This window comes from Etheostoma spectabile, chromosome 21 (assembly GCF_008692095.1).
Source record: "Etheostoma spectabile isolate EspeVRDwgs_2016 chromosome 21, UIUC_Espe_1.0, whole genome shotgun sequence".
In the NCBI taxonomy this organism is placed as follows: Eukaryota; Metazoa; Chordata; class Actinopteri; order Perciformes; family Percidae; genus Etheostoma; species Etheostoma spectabile.
This window is the reverse complement of record NC_045753.1, coordinates 15,285,091-15,310,887: the sequence shown is the minus strand read 5'-3', so window position 1 is coordinate 15,310,887 and position 25,797 is coordinate 15,285,091. Positions and strand designations below refer to the sequence as shown.

At 40.4% G+C, this 25,797-nt stretch overlaps 2 protein-coding genes across 6 annotated transcripts in view; one reads left to right on the top strand and one right to left on the bottom strand.

The window, feature by feature from the left end:
• dock1 (dedicator of cytokinesis 1) overlaps positions 1-25,797 on the top strand; it is a 172,353-nt gene that overhangs the window by 72,253 nt on the left and 74,303 nt on the right. The window lies entirely within an intron of this gene.
• insyn2a (inhibitory synaptic factor 2A) overlaps positions 1,198-25,797 on the bottom strand; it is a 30,684-nt gene continuing 6,084 nt past the window's right edge. Inside the window, exons 2-5 of one of the 2 annotated variants that reach the window (XR_004327165.1) lie at positions 19,126-20,359; positions 13,206-13,277; positions 2,890-3,405; positions 1,198-2,750 (exon numbers count right to left, since the gene is read on the bottom strand). Coding sequence is in view for 1 of the 2 variants with exons in the window: in XM_032501817.1 (XP_032357708.1) it covers positions 3,222-3,405; positions 13,206-13,277; positions 19,126-20,354 (1,485 nt within the window). In the remaining variant the exon portion in view is untranslated. Of the gene's footprint in view, positions 3,406-13,205; positions 13,278-19,125; positions 20,360-25,797 lie in introns of both variants that reach the window. The other variant, XM_032501817.1, reaches the window with a different exon arrangement.

The following is a 25,797-nucleotide window of genomic DNA, read 5'->3' as shown; positions in this document are numbered from 1 at the left end:
CTCTCTCTCTCTCTGTCTTCTCTCCATATCCGTCTCTCTCTCCTGCTGGCCAGACTGCTGCAGAGCTCTTACAGAAAAGAAGCATAGTGAGATATGGCACTGCATCATAATGCCTCAAATGTGCACTTATCACTCACTCGCTGCACCTCCCCTCTCCTGTGCTGAAACTTTGACTGAGCGTCCTGCTATTATTATTGACCCTGCAACAACTCATGTCACATGTGTGCTCTCTGTCAACGCTGCGTGGAAACCACAGGGACACACATGGGGATTCTCACCACCTTGAAACCACAGAGGACTGTGGTTAAAAGGTGTAAGAATGTGAAGAGACGTGAAGCTGCACTGGTTGTCCTCTTTGTACCCTTAGCACTCTGCTGTAAACATCTACCTGGGGGCAGCAGCAGCAGTGTTGCCTTTGAGCAACATTGGTTCTTGCAGCTTCATGCATCCTTGTGAGGGTGACTTCGATCTCTGGGGCATGTACTCAGAGCTTTGTCCCCAGTTTACCTCATGGTTTCACATCATTGCTGGTCTGCGGCAACATCAGACAGTTGCATGTACGCACACATTGTTTAAGGCAGGTTGACTGTGTGCACCAGAAGCCCTTTGCTGCTTATCCCTCTGTTTTATTCTGCTCTCGTGTTGTGCCGCCTCACTACATCAAAGAGATGCAGGCCTGATTTTAGGTGCATTTTCAGCCTTATTTACCATTTTTCATCACATACAAAATTTTCAAACTAAGCCTAAGTGAAATCCTTAATTGCAGGGTTGGTTCACAAAATAACATATTTCCTCACATAGTAGTGTTTATGATTGCATATAGTTTTAGTTTTGTTTGCCCAAATGTTGAGATATTTTTCTCTTGAGATTTCTGCCAAGACAAAATTGCAATTTGAGGTGAATAACATTTCACTTGTGGTGCTCACAGCATTAAAAATAATTACATTTATAAATATCAAAAGCAAGCATCTCTTAACTGAAACTTGATCATTCAGACCTCACAAATCCTTAACAAATAGTAATTAAAAAGAAAAATAATAGTAACTGCTCGATGCCATCAGGGATACCTGAGAAAATATATATTTTGGGTGAGCCAACCCTTTAACTGGTATTTGCCTTGATGAAAGTAGCAACCTACTATGCAGCTCACTATGCTACGCAAATGATAATCAGTCTTCTCTAGACTTTGAGAGCACTGTAGATGTCTGTTTTTATTTTTCATATTTTCTTATTTTAAAAACAAAAAATAACAGTATAAAATACACAGTATTGCACATATTAAATCAATGGCACTTCATTAAGGTACAGATAAACAACTATTTCTCTCTTGATGCTACAGCAACTACGGAAAGAAACCTACTCTGCATGTACAAGAGTGGAGGTGTGAGTCACGTAGCCAACAGGAAGCAGCATGTTAGAGCTTGTGAAGGTCAAACCAGTGATGTCTCGTCGTTTGCAAGTTATTGTTTTGACAGTAGATAAAGATGCTTCTTTTATGACCTTGAAACCACTTTGGCGCATTTCTTGTCTTTTGCGGCAGTGCTTTTTTCAGAGTGACTTCTGTTTCATGCCTCTTCAGGCGCTGTTAACGTAATGTTTTCTTTTAGATTTTGGCTGCTTTCCCACTCATTAAAATAGTATCAGCCCTATTTAATGCTATACTATATATTTATATATAGTAAATGCAAATATTATTTTGGCTGTACAAGAACTACGTGAGATTTTACTTTACAGTTGAATAGATGGAAAGCGATGAGCACGAGTTGGTTATAAAACAAAGGGTGAGGGAAAAACAAAATCTAACTTTTTTTTTGTAATTCTCTTTAAAAATGTTTCTTTAAAAGCTAGAAAATATCCTGCAAAATCCGATTGTTGTAAAAAGCATGCAAGGCTACACGCCTGCCACCCTGCACTGTAGAAGCCCTGGTTGTGATCAGAAGTTGCACATTCAGACTTTCTGGCTTGGTTTCAGTAGCTAATTAAGTAGCTGATGCAGGATACTGCAGCAATACAATCACAGCTATCTTCTGTTACCGCTCACATGTGCTAAGAACCAACAATTATGTATTATACTTGGTTTCGTGACTGAAACAATAAAGTATCTTTAAACTTAGTTTTCTAAGTATAGAGAGCCAGAACTCTCTATACTTTTATACTGATGAAGTTTGATTGCCTAGACTTACTTTAGGGTATTGGACTTCAATGACCATGTGCACTGTGAGGTTAGTAAGAACTAAGTTTATTGTATAAAGAGGAATTAAGTATCAGAAATGTTCCTATGCACTGTAGTTTTTTAAATGCACAGCCCCCATCACTGCAGCTCAAATGAATATTTCCCACTAAACCTTAAAGTGAATGTATATAGATATATATTTAGATAGAAAAAATTACATTGACATCTAACTTTGCAAATGTTATTAAGAAAATAAGTGTTATTTATTCATTCTTTACTTCAAAGTCAGATGATTCAAGGAGACATTTTAGAGATGGATAGAAAGTTGATCATAGAACTCCAATAAACACCTCTGACTTCTTTGTCCCTTTAGTCTCTTCTTTAGATGTTTTGAGCGTCTTCAATCAGTCATGGTCAGTAGGTGATCTACATGTGAGTTAATACTCAAAATAGTTCTTTTTAATTCCTCTGGAGAAAATGTATCCTGAACAGTGGTAATTGTGCTTTGCAGTACGGTGATATGCTGTTGATGTAGACCTCAGAGCATTGTGGTTGAATTGCCAACCTCTCCTGGAGGCTGGGAAGAAAGACAAAGTCCCAACTGGTGAATAGAAAGGTGACGATCACTGAACCATTATCATAGAATATGCCTCCGTTGACGTCAGCTAGAAAAATATATGCAAATAGACAGAGGGATATCAAATTCATCTTCTCACCTTGCTGATCTCCAAATGTGTTGCCCTGCTGTAATTTCACACCCTGTTTGAAGAAATTAGTTGAAAAATAACTCTGATTCCATTTTTGGTAAGCATGACATTTTGAATTTTCCATGGAATCCACATGTGTGTCCCATTACACATCCTGTCATCTCTGAAAAGGGGATCAGTATCCAGTGGTGGATCTCTCCATTAATACTGATTACTAGGTCTGCAAAAAGCCAGGGAGATGTGATTAAACAGAAGATGATGGATAAACCGAACAAAAATGGATGACCATCCGGAAACATACATCCTGTGCATCAGTAGTGGGGAGGCGGTCCTCTGTGTTTTCACAGGAACCAAAGTTTCCAGCGAGCATGCTTCTTGGAGTCCGCTTTGGACTTGCGTTTTGGGGTGGATGTGAAGGCCTCCTGGGGGTAAGGCAGGGAGGCAAAGTGGCCATCCTCCGTAGGACAAAGCCTCATCATCAGCGGCTGCAGCTTGTCTTCCTGCTGCTTGAAGTCAAGCTCCACACTGCAGCAAAAAACAGAGACGCACAATCAGCTCAAACACTAGCTAACAGCTGTATTAACACCACCTCATCCAAATGCTATTACAATACATGCTATGTATAGGATATTATATATTTCTATTGTACTTTAGAGGAAAGCCTCTCTGTTTTCTCATTTATATTACTGCTTGCTGTATTCATTTACTGTTGCTGCTTGTTGCGGTTTATGCAACCGGAACACTGTCTTCTTATGAGTCACATTAAAGCCCACAATGCTACAATAATCCCTGTCATTTACATGTAGTCGGGCTCAACAGATGTACATTGCTGGGCAAAGCCTGACATCAGATGTTCCTCACCTCTCGCTATTGCTGCTATTGGGGGTCAGCGCCATCTAGGAGGATTGTGATTGGTTTAAAGAAATACAAACAAGCCAGTGCGGCAATACTTGCTTTAATCTGAATTTACCATGTATATTCCTCCCACATCAACAATAAAACCACTGTGGTTTCTTTCCCCTTCACGCTTCTTTTAATCTTGAAATGTTTTGACAGCCACAATCCCTCTCTAACTATTAAGTATTTAAATTTTGGCCTTTTGTCATTGACCCCTGCACAGGCATCTATCACAGCATCCTACATTTCTTGCTTACTCCAGTCTTATTTCCCAGTAAAATCTCCTAATTCAGATTGTATTTGATAGCATCTGGTTTCCCAACATTGGCGGCTGCTGTTTTTGTTATTTGCATTCTTACAGAGATTTAGAAAGCGAGAGGGAAGCCCATTAGTATTTTTCACAGGGAAGAGTGCTGGGTCACTGGAGAGGGTGTTGAACCAAAGATCATTTGCTTTTCTAAAACTGAGATCAGAGCCTGGGTATTGATGTAAGCCTTTTAGGATTTTAGTTTATATCGTGTTGCTTTGATCCCTGCACAATATTACAACGTCAGCTAAAGGTAATGGGGATGCAGAAGGAATTACTATGTGGGATTTTGTACACAAACAGTCTTTTCCTTTTAGTTGTACTCCAAGTTTCCTCAGGGTGCTAGGGGATTTATCTGGACCAGCCATCATTGTAATCCCACACCCGCGCACATCTGACTACTAGGTACTGCTAAGTGAAACTCAGATTACAGCCTTGGCTGGGGTAAGTGTAGAGGGACTTTAATCTGCTAAACCTCCCTTCAGCCACTAGCCTGAGTCTGGCTGGTGGGGACTCTAAGCGAGAGACTTGCATAATGGCAGCTGGATCCACTTCATGAATACTGCAGTTTGCTTGGCTTGGCTCTTTGACGTTTACCATTGTGAGAGTGGCGAGGTGAGCTTGGATCTGATTGAAATACAAGGCAAATGCAATGAATGTCTGTTGCTGCTTTTCAAAGAGATTTTTAAAGAATGACTGCATACAATCTGCATTGAATAGAATTTCATCACAAAGTATTGGATATTGGTTATGATTAAAAGTACACTACAAGTGAGCTGTAGGTGCAGATTATTCTGGCTGCATCTCAAAGCCTAGCCAAAAAATAATTTCCAGACCATACACATGAGGATTTGAAGGTGTGGCAATTTCAAATATGGTGTCACATCAAAGTACCTCAGTCTTTCTTATGTGTGTTGATGCTTGATGTAAGAAGGGTGTCTGACAGTGACTCAAGTGAATGTTTGGTGCTGAACCAGAGACACTCAGCACTTTGCATTTGTTTGACTCAGGCTTTTACACGGGGCCAAGAACACTGCAGCATTAGCAATAAATCGCAGGCTGTTAATTCAATTGTTATAAATCCCCTTCACTTTGTGTGAAGTCTGTTAGTTTATGTGTTTGCATGAAAGTTTGACCACATGTGGAAACAGTCGCGTTTGTGTATCAATAAATTAGGCTTTGTTCACTTCCAGCCTGACACGAAGAGTTCATGTAGTGCTGGTCATGCACCATAGGTCACTGAAACTGACCAATGACCGCATATTTCCACATCTTGTAATTTGTGAACCAATATTTATAAATGCATTCCAACCAGAAATAGACTACAACTAGAAGGCAACAATGAATCCTTTGCAATACAGTTTGGTTTGTTCGGAGAAACCTTGCTGACATTAAGGCAAATGTTTAGCCCTGCACACGTAATGACTGTATTGATTGGCTGATAATTCCTTTTGACCATTAACCATATACATTTGTCCTGAGTTGTCTCAGTCAGCTCAGTTTCATCTACAAAGTGACATGTTTTCTTTGACTGTAGCTCTATTTAGTCAACCTATTTAAGTTCATTTTAGCATACAATTTGTCAAAAATTCAGCAGCCATTTACATGGAAAATAGACCATGTAACCCCTTTTTTTTACCCTGCACTGGCCTCCAATCAAATTTTAGAATGGACTTTAAGATTTCTCGTTTCATAGTTTAATTGAGACCGCCTAGCCCTTCACCTTCTCTCATGGTTATTGAACTGTTGCGGTCAGAATTGGCATTAAAACATTCCTAAAATCCTTCCACTTTAAACATGTGCTTATCTGACCTTTTTATAATGTATCCTGTTTTTTTATCTTTACACTATTTTACATTTACTGATTCCTTTTGTTGATGCTTTCTTACTGTTGATTTCATTTGTCTCTCAATGTTCTGTAGAAGCACCAGTTATTTTTTTTCCTTTGGTCAGGCCCGAGGGAACTGAACTACATGTGTGAACACAGCCCTCAGCGTCATGATGTATAATAATTTCATGATGCCTTCTGAAGTCATACTCAAGATCACATATTAAACGTAATTCATGGGCTACAAAATTAACAGGCTCTTGCAGCTCGAATAACCATAGTAACACAGCATCAAAGGATTCTGTGATCATTGAGAGATCAATGTGTTTTTTAATGAGTGGTGGTGTCACACTGTAGGTAAAAAAAAGTGTACACAGTATTTCATTTTGCCTTCTACTTTTTCTTTAAAAAAAAACTTAAATTAAGACTGTGCAAATGCACAGCGAAACAGAACTCGGCGGCCTATTTTAACAATCTAAGCGCACACTGTGAAGTGCCTGGCCAGGCTTGTTTAACTGCAGAAAAAAGAGTCAATGCGCCTGGCGCATGGTTCAGAAAGGTTGTACTTAGTGTCTTCATTAATTCATAGTTGTGTTTTGGGCGTAACATGCAATAAACCAATCAGAGTGTCATCTCCCATTACCTTTTAAAAGCCAGGCGTGTTTGTACCTTGGTGCATTGCTGTTATCTTTGCGGATTTGCTAAGCAGGAAACACACACACACACACACACACACACACACACACACACACACACACACACACACACACACACACACACACACACACACACACACACACACTATAACTCTGAAAGGATTTCCCCTGCTCTTCAGTGTATGCCTAATACTGCTGAGTTGTTGTTATGCATCCATGGCTTGAGGTTATTGCCCCCCATGGACAATGCCATTTAACTTGAAAGATTTAAAAACTACTTTATTGGTACAACAGTAGATGTATTTTCAAACTATGCACTGGGGGTATACAGTACATTATCAGTGCAGTTGCATGTGCTTATGTAGGATTAACTGTACACTATACAGTTACTTTAGAATTATTTTAGAATTACTTGTCTATCTTACCCATTACTTACTAATTAGTCTCGATTTGCCAGACCTTCCTCCACAGCGCTGCGTGAGCAGGTCTGGCTAGTTCACACAGAATTCCGTAATGGGAGAAAAGCGTGTTTTGGTTTATTGGCGTTTCTTTAAACTAATCACAATCGTCATGGGCGGCGCTAATCACCGCTGCAAAATAGCCTATGAAAGGAACTTGTTTAGTTTTGTTTTAACTAGATAGTCTAGCTAACTGTCTCGATTACCCTGCAGAGAGATCTGAGAACTAATAGTCTTATTAAATTACCTAGAGTTTAAAATTCCAACACAAAGAAAGCGGAAGGTACCAGACATCTGGCCAAAAAGAGTGGATAAAGACTTCTTACTTATTAACCTTGCAGGATATATTTGTGTTCACCTGCATCCCTTTCTAACCTTAAATGTAACTCTTTTTTAACTCCTGCTTAAAAGTATTACATCAAGTGTTACATCAAGGTAGTCTTTTAGGTAAAGAAAGAGCCTTTAAACTACTTTTTTCACATATGAAATAGTACTTGTTTAAGATTAAGAAATATCACCATCACGGTTAAGAAAATAAACACGGCTGGTACAATTATGTAGCTGTTGAGCCAGATCTTGACTAAAATGACCAGGGTTTAACCTGTGAGAGCAGTCTTGAATTGACTGTTCAAACAACATTGTGAACGTCGCCAGGTTGAACACTGGTGAGTGCTTTTGTGTACTTTTGTTGCGTGTCAATCCCTCCCTCTCTGCCACGTTTCTTCTCAGATCCTGTGCTACACTATACAGTCAAACACAATTGTGATGACATGATTTTCAAAAAATAAAAGTTTACACTTCCATTTGAGCTCATATGCCTAACATGTTTACCTGACTCATGTTTACACATTGTTAACACCACTAATTCCACTTGATGCCAGATGGTACCTGTAACTTTGAGACTTAATAAGGCTCCAGCTGTATTGTATTCTGACCAAATCCTTAAACACACTCTTGCAAAGATCCTCATTGTACATATTTGAACAAACTGTTGATTCATGATGCTATGAACACAGTGGTCCTGGTAACTGTTCGTTTTATCTTGGGCGGAGCAGCTAAATTTCCTTTTCAATTTAATTTGCTACTCGTATCAAAAACACAGCTTTCAATCTGCTAGGTGATCAAGAGGTAAAGTGGCCTTAGTGGATTAGGAATAGTATAGCCAGAAAATGTGAACGAAATGTGAAGAAAGAAGAAAAAAAATCTGCTTAACTTCATACAAATAAAAGAAGTCAAAGATAATCTTCTCATCTTTGAGGCATACTCCTTTTAATAAAAATGTATTAGACTCTCGCCCAGTTATCAACATCTCCTTAGGAAACTGCCACAGGCCCTGCTACGTTGCTCCACATTTAGATTTTTAGCGGAAAGTGAATTTTGTTGGCATTTTCCTGTCCCCTACCTGCAGCTCCCCTGGGTGAGTTGTTGGATCAGAACAAATTGAAGAAGGCACTTTGGACATTGTCAGTCTTTAACCTCTGTTTCCCACTGATCCTGATTCTTGAATTGTCTCTCTCTCCCTCACTCCCACTCATTTCCTGTCATGTTCCTTCTCTTTAAAAAGTGAATATACTGTACAAACAGGGGAAAAAAGAAACTCAACTCATTCATCGACATACACCTCTCACCTTTACCCCACTTTATACATCTGTGAGTCTTTATCTCTCGCCCTTACCTTCGTCCTCTCTGAGCCACCCTGTTTCACATTCTCACCCTGCTTTCAGTTTTGTTGCCTTATCTTCTCAGAGTGTGAATGTTCCCTCCCTGACTGTCCTCACTGTCCCTTCACACTGTCTGTCCTACCGAGGATCACTTTTGTAGCTATGGTAACCCTCTTGCCACCATGTTGGAAAACATCATTATGCTTGCACAAAAAGAGATATCTTCCCCGAGCAGAGTTGTGCGGCAGGACAGCCTTGCTTCTCCGTATATGTTATAATGTAATCAGTTTTTCAGCCTTTAGCAATGCTAAATTGATTTTCATAGCTTTGCACAATAGATTATATATTTGTTCTTAATTTTAAATACTCATTCCTTTCTTAAATGTTGGATTCTTTGCACTGCACAGTTTTATTCAAAGAATGTTTTACAGTCAGAAAGGGAGTTTAATGATCAGCTGTTGGTAAATTAATTGCAAGACTTGCAAGCTCATAACAAAATTGGACTGATGTGAAATAACTAAAGTCCATTGTGAACAGTCATACCCGGTAGTAGGGATCTCCCCAATCACGTTCCTTAATCATACAAATTTTTAAATCCATCTCCCTATTTAATCAGCACATTAGCCCATTTAAATGCAATGTGAGGAAAATGAGATTACAGGGTTTCTGCATCAAGACACATCACGACTTAACGCCTGTGGTTTTGAAATAAGTGGAATGCATTTCAAATCCCCAGCTTTTTGGCACCATCCTGTCTGTCTCATTTTCTTTCCATCCAGCCTCTCCCTGTGTTTGTCTCTCTGACGTCTTATCTTTTTTCCCCATTCTTTGCCACCTTTCTCAGTAACAGATATTACATCACCTGGCAAGACGAAATGATTTGCAATTATCTCTTCATCCCCTTCTCACTCGTTCTGTTTCAATATCATACACATTGCATTGAAACCCCGGGTTCATTTGAATACGCACTTTAAGCTGTTAGGAACAGACAACTTATTTTGGAGAAGGTGAGGGAAAGTTACTGAGGGTGGATAAAATAAAGACTGACTGCGTTTAAGATGGTTCAGTATGAGACTACAGCAGCTTATGTATTCTGTTTTGAAGTCCATGCTCATATAGGCCTTAGAACAGTATTGATCTGTTGCTGTTGTTATGCTAAGGATGGGCCTTGAGATGATGCTAAATACCCTTGGACAAATTGATCATGCTGAAGAGTGCATGGCTGGCTCCTTACTGGGCTGCGTTAACATGATGTATGTACTCATATGCTTATTCCGGTCATGAGACCAGCTACATCATAAACACAAGAGTTAGGGCTTAGGCCATGGCACAAAGACAGGAACATACTCACATAAAATTATATAGACAACTATTCTTCCCACGTACAATGTGTGTTCCTTCATAGCTCTGCTTCCCATCCTCCTATCCTGTGTTTCTCCACCTCCAGAGAGGTTGTTTTCATGGAGATCTAAGTAATTAGATTGCCATTTAATCCTTCTGCCTGTGTGAATACAACTGCTATATTTGATTCTGTGTCCAATCAACACAGTTTACCATGCCAAGTGAGTCTCTTAAAGGAGAACTCGGGTCAATTTAACAGATTTCAAACATCTCACTTAGAAATTTCTGCCCTTTTAAGAAGTTGAAACCTTGCCAGGCACCGGCACAGTTTTATCAAAAACGTGCTTTCTATGTTGTATTGAGTTTCTGTTTTCTGCACTTACTCCACAGATGAAGAATTTCAATTGATTGTGACCCATCTAAGAAACCAAATGTTGAGTTTTGATGTTATTATAGCGCCTGTTTGAAGACAGTTGTCATTGTGTGTGCATGTTTTAGCACCAACCAAGTCAAGGGACAACTCTGACCTGACGTCCTCTGTGACACTTTTTATATTATTATATAATAAAATAAATATAAATCAGTTTCTTTCTGGGGATATTCAACCACAGGTCAAAAAAATCTAGATAAGACTGATGTGTTGGACAACTCACTGACACGTTCAATATATATAGTTGGCTCATATTCAAATGGGCACACTTAATCACAGCTTTTATTGCAACCTGCATTTTGCATATTTCAAACCCTCATTGGGAATTCAGGTCATGGCATTGTATAAATGGAACACCTTTCCCAACGCACCAGTGATGAGTATAGGGACACTCTGAGCTGCCAAGAATATCTTGACAAAAAGGAATGGAATTACTTATATTTTGTGAATTTAGACGCAATATCACAATGCAGTTTCCGCTCTGCAGAGGCTGGCACAGCAGGGCAAGCACAGTTGGCCTTTACTCAGCCATGCAAAGATGGAGGCTAGGTAGACCAGAGGGCACGGGGCCTTCTCTTCCTCAGGGCCAAATCACACAGAGTTTCCAATTAACCATGGTGCTGACTAATTTACAATTACCAGGCAAACTCCCAACTCAGCAGTCTGGCCTTTTTCATCCATCCTTTAACCCAGTACTCAACCCATTGCCTCTTAATTCCCCCACGCCATGTTGTGCTCTTCCGGTGCCCTTCAGATCATGTGCCATAAATCAGCTCACCTTACTTCATCTTGACGTTAATGAATTGTTGTAAAAGTGACTGTTCTTGTTGTCCACCCTGCGGCCATGCAGGGGTCCTGCCGCAATTGAAACACACCGCTTTGCGACAGGATGCTCAAACATCAGAGGGAACAGAGATGTGCCTTGCTCCTTAATTTTTGAGAGCCAATTGAAGTTTGGCCAGAGGCTTATCAGTTATTGAGAGAAGTAGGTAGAATATTATGTAAATGGCTCTTCAGAGGTGAAATTCAGACTGAGTGGAACGGCAATGTCTGCTAAAAACTGTTTTATCGATCACGTCTCACCCTCCTTCTCTTCTTTCTCCTCTTGTTTGCCCTTCCTTTTCTTTTTGACAGTTAAAATCGTACCTTTTCTAAGCATCAAAGGGAAAACGGCCAGACACACATACACATATGCACATTAGAGGATGGATACCCGACCCGAGCCCGACGGGAACCGACGGTACCCGACGGGTCGGGCCGGGTTCGGACAGATTTTTAGAAAGGATGCTCGGGTTCGGGTCGGGCTTGGTCACATCAGCGCGATAAGGCGTTGAACATTTAGAATTTAAAACAGCTTATTATGTAGGTAATGGCGCTTGTTGCCCCGTGTGCATTGATGCGCTCATCTGTTGACATTTCCGAATGCCTTCCTACAATTGCTTAATAAAAGCGGCTTTCCTCACAAACAAACGTACATGTGTCATTAGTATGAGAAACAAATGCGATTTTAACTGTGTTGGGCTCGGGTCGGGCTCGGACATAAATATCTTAATGCCTGTCGGGCTCGGGTCGGGTTCGGTTACTGCTCTGTCGGACGCGGGCCGGGCTCGGACAGAAAAATCCAGCCCGATCCGCAATCTAATGCACATACAGGTTGTGTCATATAATTTTAACTGGTAGCAAAGGGCCCTAAGGGAGCCTGCAGACTGTCAGTCTCACTGTGAATTAAAGAAGAAGGCTCAAGCCAGACGGCGGTGTTAAGACTTGCCAGGCTCTGTCGGAAGGTCTGAACTTTGGGCTAGGTGACCTGGGTAAGGATTATACCTGCTTAACATGAGCATGTTAGCATTGTCCCTGTGAGCATGCTAGCATGCTGACATCAGTTTTTAGCTGTTTTTGATTAATCAGTGACGCGTTTAATCTTTAAAATGTCAAAAAAGTGTTAATGAATACTTATCACAAGTTCTGAGAGCCCAAAAGGACTATCTGTTCAAAACTGAACGAGATTTATTTAACAGCAAATCTTCACATCTGAGAAGCTGGTCACTTTTTTTTTAATAAGCTAATGAAACAATTACTTAGCAAAGGTGATGCCAATCAATTTTCTGCCAACCGACTAATCGCTGAATCAACTTCTTGTCTCAGAATCATTTCACACATATAAAGACATTATACTTAGACAACTAAACCTAGGCAGCAAAGTATTTGCACATACTACTTACACACACACATACTGTACATTCATAGAGAGAGAACTATGTACTTTGGTACTGACTTTCGACTCACGTCTGTACTGGTTGTCAAATCAAATGAACTGAATTTGAAAGTACGCTGAGGCTCAGTTGGCAACAGCACACAGGGATGATATTTCATGATGCTGGGATGATAATTAAATTCACCTTTTGTGGTCCTGTGGTCACTCATTCTATTGTATGTGTCCTCTCTGCTTCTCAACCTTGTACCCTTTTATCTCTAAATCTAGCCAACCCTACATTTGCTACACAACCTTCAGTAAATGAAGGGGTGTGGACAATGGGAGAATCAGACAAAATATGTATAGATTGATGGATACAGTGGTGTGTAAATGTCATACAGCTCCTCATGTGCTCACTAACAGCATCCACATTAGTCTTTCCCCTCCCCTTCCTATTCTCCAGCATCCCTTTTCTACCTGTTCACTTTCCCTCAAGGAGAAAGGACAGGGCACATTTAGATCATTGTGTCTTTGAAGAGGAATGGCCACTAACCTGTAAATAATGCATGCGCTGTTCCGGCATGTGTCACAGTTGGCCGTGTCCTGTCCGGTTCGATAGGAGAGTCTGCGGGGAAGATAAGAGTCGTGAATGAGTAATTACAGGACTTGTTAAGCTGCTCCCCAACACCTTCCTTTCTCATCTTGTTTGTCATCCCTCGTTAGCAGGACCCAAGTAAATGAGGGTGACAAGGAGTCACGCTACCCTCCTGAGTGGCCTGTGTCCGGCAGCCAGGGCAATGGGAGCAAAGTGTCGGCCAGTAGCTGTGGTTGACTGATTTGAGGTCAGATAAGGCAAAGTGGGACACAGGATGAGTTTGTGAGCTGCAGTTTTTAAACAAGGACTTGTGTCAGGATCGTTACATTACTTTACATTTACATTACAAATGTGCTCATTAAACAATACAAGATTAAATAATAATAATACAATAATAGGCTTGGCTGCAACACATGATTTACATAATTTATTACTCACTTGATTGTTTTTTGTATATAAAGTGTAAGACACAATTTTCCAGAGCCTAATATCACATACTCTATCCTTCCTCTACCTTTTCTTAATATCATTCCTATTTACTCATACTGGAGAAATCCCACCATTGATTAATCCTCTCTGTACTAGATGTTGTTGTAAAACACACAGTGAGACTTATGGAATTATGAATATTTTTTTATACCCATTCATTTTCTGGTAAAAAAAAATGGATATGAGATGGGTACTCTAAGCACATACAATTTGACAGTTTTGCGGAGGACAGCAGCCTTTTGGCTTTATACAGTCTTAATTTCATCGTGAAATGGATTCACCAAATTCACATTCAAACCTATCCATATCCAATTATATTATATCCTGTGTCCTTGAACCATTTTATTATAAGTTGCCTATGAAATAAAATATTGTTATGAACCAAGCTTCCATTATAGATTCCTGTTTAGCACAAGGCACCTAAAGAGCAGGTGACGGCCCTGAATGGAACTGCTTGGTTACATGCTTCAAAGGCTCAATGGCTTTCTTATTGGATTAGCTTGTGGAAATGTGTGTATTGATTGACAGCAATAGTTTCCCCTTCTAATTGATGATACAGTACAATGGAAGTACTGTGCACTCACGTCAGCAATGGCATGAAAAAGAAGGAATTTTTGCTTTTTATGGTTATGATCTAAACTGCTTTATCAACAGAAACGGTCTTGCAAACCCAGTACAACTGTCAGGCCTTTTCCCACCCCTGTTATCTACTAGGGGGGAATCACAAGAAGCACCACGATACAATATTTTCACAATATTAATGTCACAATACAATATTATTGCGGTATCCTGTGATTTATGGCACTACATTACCTTTTTTACAACTGCAAATTATTTCTCCAAAGGAAAACTTTGTCAACATCGGTTTTATCTAAAAAGATAAATATCTGTTTTTTTTCATCTCGCACAACTCACACAACTGCACAATTTACCAATGACTGAAGTATTATATTGGTTAACGTGTATGAAGTCCGTGGAACTGACTTTGGAAAGTACACTCTATGTCGAAAGGTCAAGTTGTTTTGGTTTTATTTGTCCAGGTTGTGATATATAAATGCCTATACCCCATTGTAATGGATGTCAATGGAATTTAATTTAAGGTCCTCACAGCAGTGAAAAACTGCAGCAACACATCTTTCAGAAAAAAATGTCCTCGTTAATCTGCAGACCTCAGTGTGTCAACTGAAAATATAAACTGTTCACAGTGAGGTCTGTGGATTGTCCACAGTAATGAGGATACTGTTTCTGAAGGGAGAAGTTGCTGTTGAAATTGAGTTTTCAATTCTTTAAGCACCACAAATGAAATTCCATTTACCGGCATTGTTTTGGGCTCAAGGCAGAAATCATTGTAACATTTATTTATTTTTTGTCATGAAAGGATAACTGTTCAGTACAAACACTAAATCAAGGTTTCTTGAATGAACATTGCTAAAGCCATTGGATTCCTTTTCTTATTGAGGTTAATGTGCTTACTTTCACATTGTGTGTAACAGACATTTTTCAATTCTCTGTAAGGTACTCTTGTCCTGCTGCCCATAAGGTGCGGCACAATTAAACCGCCATCATAAATTTCCTCTCCTTATCTTCTCATTTCTGTGCTATATGCTCTGACAGGTTTATGAGACGTGTTTATATCAACATTGTTATTTAGGGCTGATGCAGTATGAGGTAATTGGGAGAGTCTAAGAAGAGAGTACAGTGATACAGGGAAGTTTGCAGCTTGGATTAATTGTAATTTAGGGGCTTGCCATTAGAGAGAGGTGGACAGTGCAGCGTAGTGGGAAAGTTCAAGGCCGTCTTCACTTTCCACCTGAGCAAGGTGAGCTGCTTATAAGCAGCCAATGGGGTATGCGGGCAACTGGATCACAGCCTTTGAACAACACAGCCTTATGCGCTGTATCTCTTGCCCTCATGCTGTCTGGATCTCTTTCTACCTTCATCTCTTGTCTCTCCCCACCCCTCTCTCACACTGAGTTGATAAGAGAAAAGAAGAGAGCAGATTTTATTTTGGCACGTCTTGGATGCAACCAATGATGTACTGCATCACACCCTTCACACTGAGTTTTATGCCCTGGGCAAGGCTGAACCTGAGGGATATATGTGAGTGTGTGCTTGCATGCATGATGTGTGGTGACATAAGGCAAACTCCTTTTCTCCCCCCAGCAGCCTTGATAAAAGCTGCTCATACAATCTATAAAGTTCTAATAATACAGTAACCAAGGGAGATGTAGCTTCACCTTTCCTTGTTGCTCTCTCTTGCTTTCTTTTACATGCTTGCTTTCTAGCGGTTTATCCCTATAACTGTCTTGGTGAATAGCACAGCAAGATAATTTGTTTTGGGTGTTCGGGGTTGAAGTTGTATTCATTTTCTGTATTGACGATGTTAAGTGACTCATCAGTACAAAATAACAGGAGAAGGGCCACAAAAGTAACGTTAGAAAACATCCAGAGCAGTGAACAAAAGTGAAAGGTACAAAGCCGTAACTAAACACGACCAATCACAGAGCCTAAAATTCACATTCATCAGTTTAAGTTAGTTGTATTTGTACTGTAGTTGGTTTGTTCTCAATTGCAATGAGGAAGTGGTCTAAATTTGCAATAGTTTAGATTTGCACCCCTGACTGGTTTCTATACCATTTAAACTTGACTGAGATTTCTTGGTTTCTGTGTTGAGGAACATTGAGGATACCATTAAAAAAATCCTTTAAAATGGAAATTTAAAGTGATAAAGATCACTTCACAGACCAGTGCTTCCTCCAACTTTTCAACTGTTCTGTTTTTTTTTTTTCTCTTCTTTTTACGATGGCTCATTTTTTATTAAGGGTGCCAAAGTTTTTTTTTCTTTAGATTTTCCTTTTTGTGTGGTGTGGGGGTGTGTGTGTGTGTGTGTGTGTGTGTGTTGTGTGTGTGGTGTGTTGTGTGTTGTGTGTGTGTGTGTGTGTGGGGTGTGTGTTTGTGTGTGTGTGGTGTGTGTGTGTGTGTGTGTGTGTGTGTGGAGGGGATGGCGTTTTTTCTCTCAGCACATTAGCCATTGAATTTCAATTTGTGCCGGAGCAGCATGTTATGAACACATGCGTCGTGATGAATGCACACAGCGTTGCTTTTCTCCATGAAAAATGAATGTCATATAACATAAGCAGTTATATATCAAATGTATTGCACTCACGTTCACAGCAAACAACAATACATATCATCCACAAAACATCATCATCATCAACAAACAAAAAATCAAAAAATCATCAAAACAACCCACACAAAAAATCATCACAAAAATTCAAATTCACCAATCAAACATCGAACAACAATCAAAACATCACATCAATCATCCAAACAAACATCCCAAAAGTCCAAAACAACATCACCAACGCTATAGCAAGTCATGGAGCCTTTCGGCACTCCTATTTGTTGTGTCAGTGACATTTATGTAAGGGGCGCATGAAGCTAATGCAGTGTGACTAAAGCAGCATTAGAATTTTAGCTTGGCTAAAAAAAAAAAATGGAAATATGTAGAGAAAGACTGGGCTTGTATAGAAAACGCTAGAGGTGCAATTGGGCTCAGATGGATTACAAGAGGCTTATATTGCTCACTGACTTTAACTAAATGTAGGCTTTTGTAAACAACCTATGGAAAGACAATGTAATTGTTTTCTTCATGGATGTGACCAGATGGCACCATTAAACATTAGTCACTAGTTTTTATTTACAAATTAAGTCTCTCCTCTCTCCCCTCCATCGTCTCTCCCACCTGCTACTTTGGACACATCTGATAAGCCAGATGTGTTTGACAATGGAGAAGATAGCTCCCTATGCTGCACCACATGTCCGCTTACTTTTTCCCAACACACTTTTTATGAGTTTGGTGATAAGGAGATTAAGGCTGCCTAATGCAAGATTGAAGGAGGACAATTGCTTTTTTAGATGGTGTAAACTAACACTGTTGTAAGATCTGTTCCTTGCTCAAACCCTGTTGAATAATCAGTCAAGTTGCTACTGAGAGTTGCTTTATACACTCTAAAGCATTTGTGGTTGTGTGGCTATACATTTGACAGATGTGTCTGTGTGGTTAATTCCCACAGGGTTTGAACTCCAGGTTGGTATGATGTTGATTATAAGGATTTTCTCACTCCATATCTCACATATAACAGATACGTATTTGAGTGCCGAGCCTCAGCAATTCACTCAACAAATTGGCCATTTTGTTTGGTTCGTCCCTTCATAGACAATCCTCTATTTTAGTGGGCTTGATGCTATCTGCAGCCTTTGGTTTATACTCAGTATTCATTGGACATTAAATGGCTTTTCAATGGCCTCAGACTTACTAGATAAACATGGAATGCAGCTGGATAAGGCCAATTGTTACATTTCTAGTTTTGGCTTAAGCAAGTACTTGTCATGCCATGGTTTGATTGCCTCCTTAGAACTATAATATGTTTTTTCAGCATCATGATAATTAAATTCCCGTAGTCAGTCGTTCTTCTTATTTATTCTAAAGGAAACTACAGGGTGATGCAAGTTGCAATCCCGCCAATACAAATCTCACAGTTTATTTAAATTTTTCTGGGGCTGAATCAGTTTCATTCAAAAATACTGAAACACATCTGCTAATTCTTAGCCTTGGGTCGAATGTAATTTAAAGGCCACATTCACAGAGGCAGTGTTTCTTACAAGGGTCATTAGACCGCCTGGGCCATATTGGGTGAGATAAATTGTCTATAAATAAGTTCTGCAGCAGCTGCATCATATCTGGAAGAAAATATCACAAAAGGACCCTCTGCAGTGGACTGCAAGGCACATCCAGGTGAAAGCTAAATCATCTACATGCAACTGTGTTCTCTTTTTTTAACACTTTGGGTTTATCAGCCACAGCTCGGCTGCACAGCTGCCAGACGTAGAAATGTGTCTCAAAGATCTAGAAATAATGTGACACATCAAGAGGGTACTCTTCCTGCTCATGCTGAATCATGAATGTGCTCTGTGTTTCTAATGTTTTCTTGGCTTTGCCCTGTGAACACCAGACCTTTTCTAAAAAAGTATTTAAAGATATCTAACGTTTGTTTTTTGCCATCTTAAGCTTGTCACCAGTGCTATGTAGGGAGGCACCAATCCAATTCACTGGATCAGTAAGACGGGGCTCTTACTTACTGACATTTTTAAGCAGATTGGGTATCAGCCATTAGGTGACCAATCCACAGTTTAATAATCAATGCTGTTAGAAAATTCAATGTTTCCGCTATTGTTTAGTCACAGTGGGCAGCCAATTTAGTATTTAGTGCTACAGTAATCTCTGGCCTCATGATTCTTTACATATTTTAGAATCGGTATTGGAAGGGGAAAATATGAATCTATTTATCTCCAATGTAAAAGACAGGCTATAAGTGAGATGTCTTACCCTTCTCTGTGGGCCTCCCCCTTCTCCAGTTCCTGGATGACCCCGAGCAGCACTTTGATGGTCTCTTGGCTGGAGCTGATGAGATTTTCCATGGCCTGGAGCTGTGCTTTAACATCCCCGTCCTGATTCATAGGCACTATTTGCTTGCAGGCCTCCTGTGTTTGGTCAGGCGCTGCCCCACCAGCCTCACCGCCTCTGCACGGTGTCAAAGGCTCCTCCATGCCCCGTAGAGGCCGGGCAGATAACTGTCCACTGTGGCACTGTGCCTGCGTTGTACAGCCTCTGCTAGAACGGGGTAGCGTCTCACTCTGCAGCCCGTTGAGCTGCAGGGCTTTCTTCCGCTTGCTCCGCACAGACGGACTGTCCAGACACTCCACCTGTGTAAGGGAGTTCCAGGAAATGGGGCCCGTAACCTTGGAGGTCCTGTCCGGCAGGGTTTGGGACGAGCCCTCCTCCAGATTGAGCAGCTGCCTCTTGGCCGAGCGGTCTGTATCGGGCTCCCTGTGTTGTAAACCTGTCCTGGCTTTGGATGGGACACTGCAGAGCTGGTACTCTGCCTGTGCTCCAGCTCCGCTTCCTCTCTGTGTGTCTGCAAGGCAGTCTGTGTCTGCAGAGCAACTAAGCAGCAGAGCGTCAGAGCACAGGCCATCAGGTGCACTGTGCTGCTCCACTGTGGCAATGCACTCATTAGTATGGAGCAGAGCCCTGGTCCTCCGGACTCCACTCCCCCTGCAGGCTCCCTCCTCCTCCTCATCTAAACCCTGCTCCGCAGCCTTGGACTGCTTTACTTCCATGACAAAACCGTTATTCTGACCTTTATAAGTTTCCACGGCCGCCACGTGTTTAAAGGTGTGGCCTTTCTTGCGCTCAAATGGAAAGGTCTGATAGCGTTTCTTCAAGTCAGGGGAAGTCTGCACACCTGTGCTCCTTGTGACATTTGGGATGGATCTGCGGGCAGGGACAGTCATGTACTTGCGGTACGCTACTTTGTATGAGATTGGCTTGCCACTTTTCCGCGCTGCCTGCAACTCGGCCTCCCTTTGCTCGTTCTGTGCCTCACAGATATCCTTGAAACGCACTTGCAGGGCCTTGTTTCTCTTCCTCACCTGTCGACTGGCTTCCAGGGAATAATTCACCTCCAGTGCCAGTGAGGTGGAGGGCAAGGGTGCTGCCTCCGAGTCAGACTCTGAGTTGGTGAGCATGCATTTGCCACCCTCCTTGCTCACCATGTTTCCTGAGAGGCATGGAGAAAGACAGTGTTAATCATTGGTAATGAATGGCTTAGATAAAGACCCTTGCCTGACTATTACATCCCTCTTGACAGAATACAGCCGCCTTCTAAGCATAGGGAGAGGGGAGGAACCATGCATTCATTTAATGAGTATTAATAAAAAAGGGCTTTTATCTGAAACTTGTCATGACGCATGTCAAAAAGCATAGCATATATGAATTTTAAAGTAGCAGATTTTTCATGTATTTTAAGTTACTTCCTCTTGATAACTTGACTTTTTTGACATTGAAGGCGTAGTGATGTCAAGCAAATCTAAAGTTCTATATGCATGTACAATATATTTACCCTTTAAAAGAACATGTTAATCTCCTTTTTATTGCCAGGTGGCTATGGTCTTTTATGCAATCCTTTTGTGTTTAATTACTAAAAAAAAGCGTTATGATTTAAGCATGACCTATAAATAATCTTAACAGATTTCCCTAACTCTTGTGCTTGAAATTAGTGTGAGAGCTATCAGACACTGCACTTACAATCATATACACTCTCACACAGTCAAATGAACTTTGTACCAATATACTGTTGACTATTCTGAAGACGGTCCCTGGGGTCTGCCGTTTATTTTCATGGTTAATTAGGTTTTTCACTGTCTGACCTTTCCCTCTCACAGTTAATATTACATTTAAATCAGGGTGTTGGGCCTACTTGGTGGCACATTTTCACTCTGCTAGGACATGTGAATATGACATGTTTTCTATTTTCTAAATGAACAGAGACAAGAGAATATGCTGAAAAAATGGGGATGATACCTGCAACCAGACAAACCTTTGACAGAGAACTGTACAGCAACCCTCCAATGAAAAACATCCTAAGCAGATATATGACTAGGAGATATGAATTATCTTTCGCTACTACCACAGGTATGGTGGCGGCATCACAACTCGGCAGTTTGCCTCTGATGCTCTAACAGAAATATAATACATTCTCCTTCTACCTTCTGCCTGCTGATTTACTGTTTACTGTTGGTTTACAATAAGCAAACACTAAATGCTGAGTCAGATGGAACAATTATCCATCTCAGCTTATCTGCCATGACTGCTCTCTGTCAACAGGGAATGACTTCCTTTTTCACACCTGTCTGTTTACTTACCTGGGAGCTATAGAATGGATACTTTGTCTCACTGCCTTGTCCATCACTATATCGCCCTGACTCTGTGTTATTAAATTATAATCTCTGTCGCCGGTTCTGCTTGGGGAAGGAGACAGCTCCCTATCTTTGTCTTATCTAAGAGCTGACATAACAGTCTCATCTACAGACCTTGCTCCTTGTAGACATGCAGTATCATCTGCAAATATGGCAATTTTACATGTTGGCGTAAAAAGTATTTTTTCTGCAAAATCTAGGCTGGCAATCTGCCTACTAAGGACATAATGACATTTTATCAGAATGAGTAAATTAATTAAAGCCGTCATATTGCCGCTAAAGGCAAACCCAGGATTATGATGCTCTTGCACAGTGTTCTTACGCGGGTTCTTCAAAATGAGAGAGCTGTTGTTCCCCACACTGAGTACTAGAACCAAAACAGTTTTTCTCGGTATAAATTCTTTGCTCACTCAAAATTAAAAAAATAATGTCACCCATTCATACTCACTCATATGCATGCCAGCATATTTACAATACATTCATTGCCAACGTATGCAATTTAAAAAAGAAAAAATGGCATCCAATTAAAATTTCAATTATTTGCAACTTTAAAATATCTCTGTATAGTTTAAGACTCCCTGCCTGGTATGGTCATCTAAGATGTTGATCTAAGAATAAACTTTCTGGACTGTGTCAATGGCAAGCAAGATAGTTGGCAAACCCCAAAAACCCTTGACTCAACTTTTTTCAAAAGCATGAGGAAGAATGCGAGGAGTATTCTTGCAGATAGCTCCCATCCTCTCTTAAGCCAGTTGACGCCTTTCAGATCCAGAATGCACTATAGAGTCATTCTGGCAACTAATACTATATTTAAGAATTCCTTCATCCGAAGTGTCATCAATATTCCTAACTGAACAAAGTGGTTGATGAGCATTAAGTCACATACTTTCAATGTGTTTTACTAACTGCTTGTCTGCTTCTTATGTTGTTCTGTATCTTCTTGTGTCTGGTGAGCCAAAGACAGGTTTCTTCCTGGCGGACAATAAAGTTATATTCTATTCTATATTCTGTTCTAGATGACAGATGGGCTCAGCTATGTTGCAGATTGGCAGTCCTCCCCTGAAACTGTCCAAACATTGGCCAGTAATGTTGCTGGAAACATTTTCTGTCTGAGAACAGCACAGCATGCCCATATAGAAATGTTAGAGATGGCAGCTTTCTGCTGTGCAGGCAGATGTTTGTTTTATTCTCAATAGACGGGTAATTACCGATGTGTCCAAATGACCAGAGACTGCAGTACAGTGTAATGTAATGTTTGTAGAAACTGACTATACCCCCAACAGAAAACATTAGGAAAGATATAACAGTCACAAGGCTATTAGAGCAAAGGCACATCTGCACCACAGTACAGGAATTGGTTATACATGTTTTATTTTACCGTGATGCATGTGTAATACCTAGCATCATACAATGTGTGAAAAGTGGACAAAAATGCAACATATTAACAAGTTTCAGCCCCAGTGCAGCCAGTTTCTGCAATTGTCATTACACACAAAGAAACGCCAGGAGAAATAAAAAAATAAAAACACAAGTGGTAGAGCTACCATAGAGATCTTCACCTTGTATGTGTATATAATTACTTAATGACTCCTGACCTCCCTTGCCATTAGGTTAATTGACCTGTGAAAGTAGAGGGGCGTACAACGATGTAAAGAGGAAGACTCAAGGCTGAATATAGCACAATCCAATCCAATAATTTTCCAATTATCACCCTGGCTGTGCAACCTTTGAATCATTTTAGTCAAAGATTTTTTTTTCTTTTACCATGTGACGTGTATCATCCGACTATTATATATTAAAAAGCGTGGCTGTGCTTTCCCGGTCTGTCACTGTCAGTGTCTTCTCCATGTTTGTTCAAAGGATGACATTTTGAATAAGTGATTAAACTGTTACCCCACATCCCCTTACCAAATGAGGTCAGTGACTGCTTTGATATTATAAGCTCGGCCCAAATTAAACATTGCATTCAATATTTGCAAAAGGACATCTGATTACAATCCAAGATGCCACCCTGTTCTAAACCATCAGACATGAATGCAGTTTGTCAGCACAAACAGCAACAGTGTTTTCTCTACTCTCCCTTCCCTGCACACAGCCTTCACAATGCATACAGTTTCATGGTATTGTATCATATCCTCATTTAAATGTGATCCCCTGTGACATGCCTGAACTGCAGGCTGAATAATATGTCCCTGGCTCCACATATCTGATAGGTTCAAGTCCGGGCAACTGTAGCAGCACTCGCATCTCACCTCCGGCTGGAACTCCACCCCCTGGCCTCTGGAATTAACAGCATGACTCATCATGCAAGGCTGTGACCATTGCCCCTTTTTAGGGTGGCCCTGTTTTTTATGTTAGGGGCGAGTAAGTGAAGTGAACTGACCCAGTATTTCTACCCAGTTGGACAGACCAAAAACAGACCTCACCGGGTCATGTGAGCGTGGCAAAAAAAAAAAAAAAAAATCAGACGTGTTCACATCTGACCTTGTTTTTGCAGCACAGATCACATGGCTGTCATACTGGTACTAAGGGTCATTATTTGGGTTATTTCTAGGGACACAAGTGCATTTTGTTCTTAACCCTGGAGCCGGATTCCGCACGGCTAGTTCTTGAGAAAAATGTCTCTTCTAACTCAGCAATTGTTTGAAGCTTTGGAGTCCTGCAGGGACAATCCAGATTACCCCAGCAATGCAATTCATTACTCTTTAATGGAATGGTCTTTATGCTCACAGCCCATGCTCATTAAATGCACAACACAAAATCTTGATTTTTTTTTAACATGGTTCCCCATTACTTGCATTATTTTAAAATGCATATGAGTTGGCAGTTTCGTGAATGGCAGTTGCATAATTGAACTTTTGGTTGCCGGTGGGTAAAATTGTAAAAGGTGGAAATTTTGGGGTTCTGATTCAACCTGGGAATTAGATGTTTGCTCTAACTTTGAGCTTGACTAATTTAGTGTTGTCGCTTCTGCTCCACCGAAGGGAAATTTCATTAATATAGTATGCATTACAAAACCGGTAAATTAATTAAATCCAGGAAATATGGCTATACATGTCAATTAGCGACAGCAGCCTAAACAGCCTTTCTTGTTTAAGAACAGGGTGTTGCATTGATATTTTCTATTATCTTTTTATATCTTTCACATAACGTAAATCTTTTCCCAGTGTATACACACTGAACTGTATGTTTTAGCTGTTTGATTGGAAGCTTAGAACAGATAGTATAGTTAAGTAAGCCATTTAATCATACACTGTATTATGGTCACATATTTTAGAGCACTTTTGGTCTGGGGGCTGTCTGACTGTGTGGCAGTTTGGGGTAGGTCTTTTTCTGTTTAAATATGTGTAGTATATAGTGCCCAATGCACAAAACAATGGTTTTCTTTAGTGTAAACATGCCTGCACATTGACTTGATCTCATCCCCATCCAACACCTTCGAGATGAAGTTTAACTCTGATTGTGAGCCACATCTTATCACCCAACCTCAGTGGTCAACCTCACTAATACTCATGTCACTGAATGGAAGCAAATCCTTGTGTCCTACGGTCTAAAAAGAGAGGATGCTATTATGGTAACATATTAATGACCATGCTTTGAAGTGAGAAGTTCAACAATCTCATACTGTATTGATGCAATTATTTGGAATATTTTTGACAGTGTAGTGTGTGTATATATACCCTCCAATAGTCCTCAGCTTCTCAAACTACCCAGTGACTGCTCAACTGGGTTTTTTACTGAATAAAACTCACAGGGAAATATATGGGTTTTTGAATTATAAACAACGGGAGTTTAAACCCTGCTTTTCTCTTGCTGCAGTTTTACATTATTACAGCTCAGCAAAGCCTCAGATGCTGCTTGAACAAATGAGTGTAGCAGTATCATTACAGTCATGTTCTAAACTTTACTGTAATCCGGCTTTATCTGCTCGTGTTTTGTTTACCCCTTTTCTGTCTTCTGACAGCTTCCTCTCATAATTACACGTGGCTTAGTACTGTATTGAAAAGTCTTTGATTTGCCTCTTAAGAGCACAGTGATTATGCAGTAAAAAGATATCCAGGCTTGTAGTTTACTTTGTGCTGGTGCGGTCATTTGACAGTGTGGGTTTATTGTTGGGTTTTTATTTTCTGTCTGTCTCTGCAGCATGCAAGCAAGCTTGGGTACACCTATGCTCTCAGGGTGTGATGTGAGGCGGTGTGTGTGTGTATGTATGTGTGTATGTGTGTGTGTGTATGTGTGT